The 12,466-nt window shown below is 41.4% G+C and overlaps 1 protein-coding gene across 2 annotated transcripts in view; it reads right to left on the bottom strand.

Moving 5' to 3' along the window:
- The window catches only part of CTTNBP2 (cortactin binding protein 2), a 149,321-nt gene that overhangs the window by 30,127 nt on the left and 106,728 nt on the right, over positions 1-12,466 (bottom strand). For both annotated transcript variants that reach the window (XM_077468478.1, XM_077468479.1), the window contains one exon: positions 2,781-2,860. In XM_077468478.1, the coding sequence (XP_077324604.1) occupies positions 2,781-2,860 (80 nt within the window). The remainder of the gene's footprint in view (positions 1-2,780; positions 2,861-12,466) is intronic.

Raw genomic sequence — 12,466 nt, 5'->3', positions numbered from 1 at the left:
TATACTATACACTAAACTGCCCACTACACTACACACTAAACGGCCCACTACACTACACACTAAACTACACTACACACTACACTGCCCACTACACTACATACTACACCACACACTAAACTACACTACACACAAAACTACACACTAAACTGTCCACTGCACTACACACTAAACTGCCCAATACACTACACACTAAACTACAAGTATACACTACACATTAAACTGACTTACTGGCTTCTACCTCTCTGCTTTTTTTCCATCTGCTCTGCTCTGCCTCTGCGGTCTGTCACACTGCCAGACTGTCTGCCACAACAGGGAAACGATCTGGGATCCGATCCAAACTCCGGAGGAGAGGAGGAGGGGGGAAGACAGCAGCGGCTCACAGCTAAGCGGAGGCCAGCCTGCTCACCAGCGATCGAGGACAGGCCAGCCCTGCCACTGCACATGACCCCATTTGCCCAATCACAGGGAGATAGGGGCCATCCTGTGATGGAACATAGTGGTCAAAGCCTGGAGACATAGGAAATCAAAATTAGGAGGATGTAGCCAGGGGGGAAACACTCTGGTGTGGGAATTCGCCCCCCCAAATGTTGTGGCCAGGACCATGGCCTCCCTCGCACCCCCCACATTACACCACTGCCTGCAGCAAGCTGCTTGCTGTGGGGGCACTCGACAGGAGGGAGGGGCCAGGAGCAGCGAAGTGGGACCCGAGACGAGGAGGATCCGGACTGCTCTGTGCAAAACCAACTGAACAGAGGAGGTAAGTATAACATGCTTGTTATTTAAAAAAAAACAAATAAACAAGACTTTACAATCCCTTTAATTAAAACCAGCAACTGTTGATACAACACCTTGGTCAGGTCTATGTACAGCAAACTGTACAGAGTACGTGGGTCAGGAGTAAGTAATGAACAAAACAACATGTAGTGTACAGCAGGAGTACCACGCTCACATCAGAGTCCTCCCTTATACCAAAGTCCCAACATTCTCCCTATAATCACAGTCCACAGAGTCAGTCCCCCCCTTACATCAGAATCTTACCTTACTGCAGAGCCCCCAGAGTAGTACCCTATGGCAGAGCCCCCAGAGTGGCACCCTACGGCAGAGAGCCCAGAGTGATACCCTACGGCAGAGCCCCCTGAGTGCCTCCTTCTATCAGTGTCCCCTACAAACACCTTTGCACCTTAGTGCTTGGTGTGGTAGGCAGCTGGTGGGAAAAGACTTTCAAAGAAAATCCACTTGTTGCAGGCTCTGAACTGTGCAAGGGAGTTGTGGAGACAGCGGAACAGGGAACTGCTGTGGTTGGCCTCAGATCGGGCATTGAGGCGTGTGTGCACCCAGCCCTGCCCTTCTGCCTGATCCGAGGCCGAGCTCAGCAGCACACCAATCAGCTGCCTCCGAATGGCAACAAGTGAATTTTTCACGGACATGGGATTGTTAGATCGACTTCTGTTGAGCGGCAATAGGCACACATGGATCATACAGTATACACACACACAGTATACAGACACGCACAGTATAAATACACAATATACACACAGACACATGCACAGTATACATACATATAGACACACACACATAGTATACATACACAGTATACACACAGACACACACACACACAGTATACATACATATAGACACACACACACAGTATACATACAGACACACACACAGACACACGCATGCACAGCATACATACACAGACACACACAGTATATACAGTATACTGATATACACATACATAAACACACACATTAAGCATATACATACAAACACAGTATACACACACTAGCACTTTTCATCTAGAAATCAGCCTAATTGAACACACTGCTGCTGCCCCCATCTGCTTGCATGCTGATACTTGTAGTGCCCCAGCAGCTCACAAACACATTGGTTGGTAATACAGGAGAGGGGAATGATGTGTCTGTGTACTGGTGGGCAGGTAATCAGTATTAAGGTGTAGCAGAAATTGGGGGAGAAGTTCAGAACATCCTTCCTCCAGGAGCAGTGCACTTCTCCATACACAGAAACACAGCCTCCTCCTCCTGCTCACCAGAGAAAGCACTGATAAAACTACATTTCACTCAGCCAAGCTAGTCAGCTTACCTTGTATCAGCCCGCAGCCTACCCACACTGCAGGTCTCCTCCTGCTGTCAGCATCTCCTGCTCTGCAGTCACATGCCCCCTTCACCTGCTGTGCAGGGGAAGGGGGCAGGTACACTGTGTTCCCATTGTCTGAGGAGGTAGTGGGGGGGGGGGGGGGGCGGAGAAGCTATAGCCTGTAGAATTTTACATAAAAATTATGTCGATGTCAGACATTTCAGGGACAGATGTAAAAAAACATAGATTTTTATAATCTGTCCCTGTTTTTACTGAGGCTGGCAACCCTGATGTGGCCCTCTAGTGGCCGGGGCCCTCGGGCAGTGCCCGAGTGCCTGAATGGTCAGTCCGCACCTGCTTAGCATGCAAGTTAATTCTTAAGATAAGTGCAGAAGTAAATTTTTGTAAAATTAAACAATGAGCTACTATTCCAACACAATTTTGCAAAATTGTAAACTGTAGTTAAAAAAAGTTATACGGATTCTCTAGGAATATGTAGTGCCTAAAGCAATAAATTAGTAAATAGACAAAACTGATTTCAGGAAGGCATGAAAAAACAAATAATACATGAATACTAAGGAAAGTATGAATACTAATATATGAATACTAAGGAAAGTTTGAAAAGACATACTGTATTAGTTACATGAAAAAAAAAAAAATGTTCTCATGAGTCAGTAACCTACCAAGCGAAGGAAGTTTTGCAATGTCTGTAGTGGAATCATTGATGCATAAGCCACACTTTTAAGACTTCCATCTTTTGGACCTGTAGAGTAAAAATTAAATTCTGAAATTCTGTAAAAATTCTCCACAAAATAAAATGCAAAAACATCCATGATAACTCCCATCAAAATAAATGTTTATTACCGTTTCTTTCACTCCTAATAATAGAACTTAAAATTATGTGATAACAGAACCTACACAGCAATGTATGTACACTGCTCACAGCAATGTATAAAATACATTTTTGTAACATGGTTTATTTGTCTATTATAATTTCCAAAAAGCACAATGACAAGTTACACAACATACAGTAAATAACATTGTTCATTTACTTTTACATTTTCCAGAGCAGTAAAAATCCAATAAAGCAGCACCTACCCTACAGGATCCTAAAGATGATAAATTATGTGTGTGTATGTATGGGATCCACAGAAGTAGAAAAAAGGGAAATTGCCCACAACAGGTAACTTCTGCCTAACTTTCACTGTCTTTCCAGCACCTAGTGACATTTATTTTTGAATTACCAAATGATTTCAGATTAACATGCTATCTGAAAAAATGTGTTGCCTGCTGGATTATTGAAATATCTATTTAAAGTAATTGAGTAGTTGGAGTTGTTTCTTGACTGATGGATTACTGGAATCTAATGACTGTCAATCCCTGGAGTATCATATTTTACTTTATTTTTTAATATAATTTGTATTTAATAGGCAAGAAGGGTTAATGTACACAACACAGTAACACAATCAGATGACTCAGTCACTATAATGATAAATATAGAGCCAATGTACATCAAACGTGTTTGAGAGTTATTTCTTTCTTTAATTTGGTATTTTTGTGTCCAAGAGAACCAACATGGGATGGGGGGGGGGGGGGAGAGGGGTGGTAACTGGGGAAGGAGGTCAGGGAAGAAAGGGGGACCCAGGAGACACTGGTCCTTAAAGTCTGCCCAGGAAGGGGGTGTGTAAACATGAAAATCAAAATAACCATTGTATGACTGACAGGCAAGCACAGGGAAATGGTTTTTCCTTCAAAGCAATTATTAAGTGAGGAAAATATTGTTGTGTGTATAGGTTTTAACCAGGAGATGGTGGGTGGGGGGCTAGGGGGATATAAGAAGGGTAAGATCGTCTATTAGTTGTTGGATAGATACCCAAAAGGGATTATTTGAGAGTACACCCACCATGGAGAAACGTGGAATGCTGTGCACAGTCCCACCAACAGGTGACAGGGATGGAGGATGAAATGCGAGCTTAGTTGGGCCCTGGTACCATCTAGTAAGCAATTTCGTAGGAATCTTGTATTCAGTAGGCAGGGAACGAGACATGTCAGGTGGATGATTTTAGTTTTCTGGGGGTGAAGCTGAAGCTCAATTCTGACTAATCCATGAAAACGTATATCCCTTCACTCAGCTGCACATGTAGAACAATTTTTTGAAAAGTAACATGAGAAATTTATGAAAGGGCTTCCCCTGCAATAAGGAGTTCAATGGGAGTCAGGGAGTGGTCGGGTCTTCAGCACTGTGTAGATAAAATATCTCACTTTCTCTTCATGTATCTAATGGGAACCTCCCATATTGGACCTGTAGGTGGTAAGGAAATTAACTGACCATTGCGGACAAGTTTACCATAATATGTATTCCTATCTCAGGGCAATGATTGGAAGAAAAACAGGTGTTTTCTTTTCGGGGAAACTAGAGGAATCCACCTTATGGAACCAGTGGGGATATCAAGGGACACAGCAACCCTTAGTATTTAATCTGTCCCAAATATTTCACATGTGAAGTATCAGTGGGAATGTCTGGGAGGCATCTGACATGTTTTGGTGCATATGCAAGGTTGTGTCCTGCCATTGTTTTTTTTCCATGGGGACCCAAGTTTAAGGCAGAGACTCCAGGTAAATATCCTGGTCAACAATTTTATATATTCTGTTATATCAAAGAGGCCTGGTCCTCTTTAGGCCTTGTCCTGATTTTGTTTGATAATCTGTGTTGTTTCCCATGCCAGTGTAAGTGTGATCTCGTCAACTTTTTTTTGTGACAGATTAATGGGCATCAACTTATTATCATTTTGAGAATATTAAATTTCCCCCACCATGTGAATGAGACTTTTTTCCAGCTATCAAGATCTTATTTGATAATCCTTAGTAATAGACTGTTATTCTTTGAAAAGAGTAGGTTGTGGGAGTCAGTAAGCTGGATGCTCAGATGTTTCAGTGACTGATGATATTTACAGTCAAGTTCTGTAGGTGGCAGAATTCATTTATTTAGGTACATTTTGAAATTTGATAGGGCCTCAAATTGCTGCAACTCCAGCATTAAGGTGAAGTTCAGTGCTATAGTACAACATATAATGTGCATAGGCAGAATGTTTATGTTCAGTAGAGCCTGTGTGAACCCCCTAAATGTCTAGCTCTACCCAAAAATGCTTCTATTGCTAGGGGAAATGGCTATTGTGGTAACCGACAGCCTTGCCTAGTTCTGTTATTCATTTAGAAGGGCTGGAAAGAGCACCTATAACTATGACCCTAGTTAACATACCAGTATCCAACTCAACATGTTAGGGCTTGGACCTGGTGTTTTAAGGGTTTCTTCCATGAACATTCAATTCACCCTATTAAGAATTATCTCAAGCTTCTATACCTAGTAATAGTGTAGTCTTCTCTGGGTGCATTAGGCCTTTCTGACTTCTAAGATGTGACGCTTATAGACCCAGTAAATAAACTGATATAGTAGGTGGTAGGAAATGGACAGCCATGTAATGTCAATCTGTGGAACTGATAACTGATCTGAGGCAGACACCCCATAGTGGGATGTCTATGGACCCATGGTTTAATAATGTAGAAAATAGTTTTTGCATAGTTAGTCCAGTGGGAGGAGGGCTCGTCAAATCATTAAGGTGCATCTGGAAAGGTCAGGAGAAGACTTAGTTGAGCACAGTCAACTGACCATTTGTGCATATTTTAGCTGTAATCACTTCTTTTTTTCTGTATATCTGTGGAGTTACAGTACTTTGAAAAAGTATTCACACCCCTTGAAATTTTCCACATTTTGTCATGTTGCAACCAAAAACAGAAATGTATTTTATTGGGATTTTATGTGATAGACCAATACAGAGTGGCACACATTTGTGAAGTAGAAGGAAAATGATAAATGGAGTCAATACTTTGTAGAACCACCTTTCTCTGCAATTACAGCTGCAAGTCTTTTTGGGTATGTCTCTACCAGCTTGACACATCTAGAGAGTGACATTTTTGCCCATTCTTCTTTGAAAAATAGCTCAAGCTCTGTCAGATTGGATGGAGAGCTTCTGTGAACTGCAATTTTCAAGTCTTGCCACAGATTCTCAATTGTATTTAGGTCTGGACTTTGACTGGGCCATTCTAACACATAAATATGCTTTGAGGTAAACCATTCCATTGTAGCTCTGGCTGTATGTTTAGGGTTGTTGTCTTGCTGGAAGGTGAACCTCTGTTCCAGTCTCAAGTGTTTTGCAGACTCTAAGATGTATTCTTCTAAGATTGCCCTATATTTGGCTCCATCCAACTTCTTATCAACTCTAACCATCTAACCATCCCTACTGAAGAAAAGCATCCCCACAACATGATGCTTCTACCACCATATTTCAGATGGTGTGTTCATGGTGAGGTGCAGTGTTAGTTTTCTGCTGCAAGAGTATTGCTTTTAGGTCAAAAAGTTCAACTTTGGTCTCATCTGACCAAACCACCTTTTTCCACATGTTTGTTGTGTCCCCCACATGGCTTCTTGTGAACTGCAAATGGGACTTCTTATGGCTTTCTTTCAACAATAACTTTCTTCTTGCCACCCTTTCATAAAGGCCAGATTTGTGGAGTGCATGACTAATAGTTGTCCTATGAACAGATTCACCCACCTGAGCAATGGCTCTCTGAAGCTCCTCCAGAGTTACCATGGGCCTCTTGGCTGCTTCTCTGATTAATGCTCTCCTTGCCCGGCCTGTCAGTTTAGGTGGATTGGTTATGTCATACTCTTTCCATTTTTGGCTAATGGATTGAACAGTGCTCTATGAGATGTTCAAAGCTTTTATAACAGAACCCTGCTTTAAACTTCTCCAACTTTATCCCCAATCTGTCTGGTGTGTACCTTCAAGATGTTGTTTGTTCACTAAGAATCTCTAACAAACCTCAGAGGGCTTCACAGAACAGCTGAATTTATACACACACACACAGGTGAACTCTATTTACTAATTAGGTGACTTCTGAAGGCAATTGTTTTCACCAAATTTTAGCTAGGGGTATCAGACTAAAGGGGGCTTAATACAAATGCACTTTTCAGATATTTATTTGTAAAAAAAATTGAAAACCATTCATCGTTTTCCTTCCACTTCAGAATTATGTGCCACTTTGTTTTGGTCTATCACATAAAATCACAATAAAATATATTTACGTTTTTTGTAACATGACAAAATGTGGAAAATGTCAAGGGTTATGCATACTTTTTCAAGGCACTGTAGCAAATCACATCTTTCAATTTATCCTGATCTTATGTCAGTGGGCATAGCACTCTGTGCGGTCTGTCTATCTTAATACGACTGGTCTAGTCTGTCCTCAGAATTTGGTTGAAGATTGCTTGTAATGTAGAGATCAGGTCAAGAGGTTTGTTGGCTTTTAGGAGACCTCTATTTATGATATTAGCGTGTCTACTTCTGTTTTCATAGTCATCTAATTCTAACAGTAGGGTTTCTATTTAAAGATCCTGTCTGTATGAATGCTCTTTTAGTAATCCTATTGAATGTCCTAGTACTTGTATTCAAGGGTTTCCATTCTGTGACCAAGTTGTGTGGTATCAGCTTTAAGGGAATCAAGTTCTTGTTTAAATGATTCTTTGGTCTATTTAAAGAACTGTTCCAGGACATCAATGTTGGCAGTGGGCCTTAATATAAGCTCTTCTTTTATTTATTATATTTAATAAACAATGTATTTCATTTTATAAAATGTGTACATAATCTATATGGTTATAAACCCATTTCTTTTCATAAAGAAAAGTACAGTAATTTAACTGATATTATTCCTCCATTTCCTCCATAATAAATGTAACCTAAAATATTTGCTGCACACAATCTGTTCAGACAAAGCACCTGAGGTTTATAAAAAATGAACTCATTGTGTTTTCACTAGCAGGCAGCTGAGAAGATAACTTATTTAGGGATGGAAATCTATTACAGTACACAAAACTGTTTTAGCTTATGTCTGCACCAGATCACATAGGATATACATTGAATTACGCTATGAAATATAAGTAGCCAAAGTATGGGATTTTTTTATGTGCAGGGCAGGTCAAACTCACACCTGAACTGTATGAACATCTGACTCCACTCAACATCCTATCAATGTGTTATTATCCCAGGATTATGTACTCTGTCATATAATGCCCTTGATTTTTTAAATCATTTCTTCAATAAAGACAGTCAGAATCTATTTTAAATACCAAGAAAAGATCAAGTAGCCACTTCACAAACCTTGAATGCTCCAATACAACCCTAACATTGGGAGATCAAATCTTCTTCTGGTGGGCTGTCTCGCATTGAGTGTGATTGCAAGCGCCCCTGTGAAACTGGGACTCATGGGGTGGCTGGCGAAGTGGCTACAGGATAAAATGCAGCTTGGGCATATAGGAAGTGACTGGGCATCGGATGGGACCGACCGGAAGTCACTCGAGAATGAAAGTGAGGCTTGGGTAGACCGGATGCGGGCGCACACCGGATGTGACGAACCGGAGGTCATTCGAGAACGGAAGCGAGGCTTGGTCAGACCGGATGTGGCCGCAAACCGGTAGTGTTGAACCGAAAGTAGAGCGGAGGACCGGAAGTAGAGCGGAGGATGTCAAATCTTATCAATTTCCTCTGTTATTGTTGTTGTAGGAGTGACCTGTCAGTGGCTGGGCATGTTGCCCCGGAAACACAGCGGAACACACAGTGTTTCAGTGGTCCCTGTGTTAAGTTACTGATCCAATGGCAGCTTCTCTGGTACCAAGCACACCGGTAATTGGGTGATCTCTATATGGGGTTGGAATGAGGCCTGGCTAGATCTAGTCCCTGAGTGGTCCACTAATCTCATTGGTGGGACTAATGACTGGGGGAGGGCCTGGCGAATCATAATTCGATATGGGAATGAGGCTTGGTTTTGGCGGGAATAGCCAGGTGCCCAGAGTGAGGCCTGGAGGGTTAGGGACAGTATAAATGGAGGTGATGCAGGGTGCCGCTCGTGCCCCTGGATGATGCAATTTTGTTGCGAAACGCATAGGGCTGAGCGATACGCTAACATCACCTCGTGTTTGGAACAGTTCCAGCAGAACGGGTCTGTCCGCATGCATCCGGCCGGTGCAACGGACTCAAGGCTTTTGATTTTTTATACACTGTAAGTGCAATTTTACTTTTTTATCTTTAGTAATAAAGGGTTTTACTATTTGGAGTTCTATCTCTCTTCCATGGTTTTGATGTCCCTATCTCGAGTACCTCTGGTTCTATGAGAAAGATTTCTGAGAGCGCTTCCCCACAACCTTTACTGGAGTGGCGGCGTAAGGAGAACATCGAGGACTCCTCTTGACTGGAAGACGAGTGTATATCTATATGCTTTTGGTGACCCTCTGTAGCGGGGGTCATGTCTTTCTGGTAAGCGGCAAATTTAATTTCTTTTGGTGGCGGATCAAGCACTACCTAATTGGACTCAGCAGTGGATTATTTATGGTTCATTTGTGGAGGACTTTATTCACATTTTTTGAGAGAATTTCTTGGTGACTTACATATACGGACTTGTAACTCATACACTGGGTGTCTTTAGAGTTTGTATTCCTACACATAGGTACATGCGACTTGGTCTTATACTGCAAGGATTGAGCGGTTCGCATGGCCTGAGCTTATAACATTTATATGCATTTATTATTTATGGTGTGATTTCATATCAATTTATGTTTAGAGGCTACTAATAGTCCACAATTAATTTCTATTTATTTATGCACAATTTGATGTTTGTGTGATTCAGCACGGCTTATTATTTTTCTCTTTGTTTTTCTGTATTTATGTGACACAGTTAAGCTGCAGCTAAATTAATTTCGTTTAGGAGTAATATATGTGATTAATTTTTGAATTTCACCTTAGCGCAGTTTTTCTCCCTTTTTTTCTAATAAAAGAACAAAAAAAAAAAACTCCCCTTACATGAACTTGTTACAAATAATTGAAGAGCTCTGGACGGCCTCACTCCAAGATAGCTAAGAGTAAGCACCCTTGGTAGTGTGAAACGTGTTAGCTATTATTGCTTTGCTGTGACCCACTTTTGTGTGATTCTGCTTCACCAATAAAAGGCATTTGAATTTATCTTGGAGTGGGGCCGTCCATGGCTCTTCAATTATTTTTGTAACAAGAATATGCTGTGCCTGCACCTGGGTTTCTCCATTCCTGGAGGGGCTGTTTTCTTGGATTTGTGGACTTACCTGGAGTGGTGGTTCTCTTACATTTGGATTCCCCTTACATTAACCCTAAAGCTCTCTTTAATCTTATTTCTGCTACTTTTAGCTGTGACTGCCCACTCCGCAGCCAAATGCTTATGTTACCGAACAGGAGGTCTCCATAGCCTCTGCTCTATGGATTAACCTAATCAGGTTTACATGCATATCCAATCAGCCAGTAGATTCAATTCAAGTAGAAACTAAATCTATCTGCTGTTTGCTCCAGTGCTGTTTGTAAACTTTTCAATTATGTACAAGTTTTCATTTCCCATGAGAAAGTCTGTTCCTTGAAAGAAGTATATAGCTGTGCATATAAGATCAGGGAAGAACGCTGACACCTGCATCCCTTCTAGGCACAGTTCCCCTGACTCAGCACTGCCACAAGTGAACCAGCTGCTTAGAACTGAACGCCATTGTACAGATATTTTCCTCTTTTTCATAAATCTTTCCATGAAATCTTTTCCCCTTAACGGAAAGTATTATTATTTATTCTCAAACATGTTACTGTCATGGTATACCATAATCTTTTGAATTAACCTTGTATTTGCCTTCTCCATACAAGTAATATGGCATTTCAACTTTAAATTTTGTGTAAATCCCTACATGCACGTGATATCTGGTATATCAGCTATGCTAGTTAGGCTTACATACTGTAACTGTTGCGTTTTAGTCTACAGAGACAAATTAAAAAGAAAAAAAGCAGAATAATGTAATCCCCTCATCACAGGGTCGCTTATAAAAATGCCAGATCTGTAAAAGAAGCCTATTTGTACTCACCTTTATAGAGTGAGTATTTGACCCCCTGCTGATTTTGTAGTTTGCCCACTGACAAAGAAATGATCAGACTATAATTTTAATGGTAGGTTTATTTTAACAGTGAGAGACAGAATAACAACAAAAAAAGCCAGAAAAATGCATTTCAAAAAAGCTATAAATTGATTTGCATTTTAAAGAGTGAAAACATTATTTGACCCTTTGCAAAACATGACTTAGTACTTGGTGGCAATACCCTTGTGGGCAATCACAGAGGTCAGACGTTTCTTGTAGTTGGCCACCAGGTTTATGAGGCTGGCCTTTGGTAACTCAAACCTTCAGCTCCCTCTACATATTTTCTATGGGATTAGGGTCTGGAGACTGGCTAGGCCCCTTCAGGACCCTCATGTGCTTCTTCTTGAGCCACTCCTTTGTTGCCTTGGCCGTGTGTTTTGGGTCATTGTCATGCTGGAATACCCATCCACGACCCACTTCAATACCCTGGCTGAGGGAAGGAGGTTCTCACCCAAGATTTGATGGTACATGGCCCCCGTCCATCATCCCTTTGATGCGGTGAAGTTGGGCATGGTGTTCTTGGGATCATAGGCAGCATTTCTCCTCCTCCAAACATGGCGAGTTGAGTTGATGCCAAAGAGCTTGATTTTGGTCTCATCTGACCACAACAGCACCCAGTTTTCCTCTGAATCATTCATTAGAAAACTTCACATGGGTATGTACATGTGCTTTCTCGAGCAGGGGGACCTTGCGGGCGCTGCAGGATTTCAGCCCTTCACGGTATAGTGTGTTACCAATTGTTTTCTTGGTGACTATGTTACCAGCTGCCTTGAGATCATTGACAAGATTCTCTTGTGTAGTTTTGGGCTCATTCTTTACCATTCTCATGATCACTGAAACTTCACGAGGTGACATCTTGCATGGAGCCCCAGACAGAGGGAGATTGACAGTTATTTCGCTTTTCTTCCATTTGTGAATAATCGCACCAACTGTTTTTACCTTCCCGCCAAGCTGCTTGGCGATGGTCTTGTAGCCATTTCAGCCTTGTGTAGGTCTACAATCTTGTCCCTGACACCCTTGGACAGTTCTTTGGTCTTAGCCATGGTGGAGAAATTTAAATCTGATTGATTGATTGCTTCTGTGGACAGGCGTTTATTTATAAACAGGTAACAAGCTGAGATTAGGAACACTCCTTGTAAGAAAGTGCTCCTAATCTCAGCTCCTTACCTGTATAGAAGACACCTGGGAGCCAGAAATCTTGCTGATTGATAGGGGATCAAATACTTAATTCAGTCATTAAAATGCAAATCAATTTACAACTTTTGAAATGCGTTTTTCTGAATATTTTTGTTGTTATTCTGTCTCTCACTGTTAAAATAACCCCACCATTAAAATTAATAA

The sequence above is a fragment of the Lithobates pipiens genome, unplaced genomic scaffold, assembly GCF_037356315.1.
Source record: "Lithobates pipiens isolate NorthernLeopardFrog02 unplaced genomic scaffold, aLitPip1_a1.2 Scaffold_8, whole genome shotgun sequence".
NCBI classification, from domain to species: Eukaryota; Metazoa; Chordata; class Amphibia; order Anura; family Ranidae; genus Lithobates; species Lithobates pipiens.
Note: the sequence above shows the minus strand (reverse complement) of the source record. Positions and strands in the feature narration are given on the sequence as shown.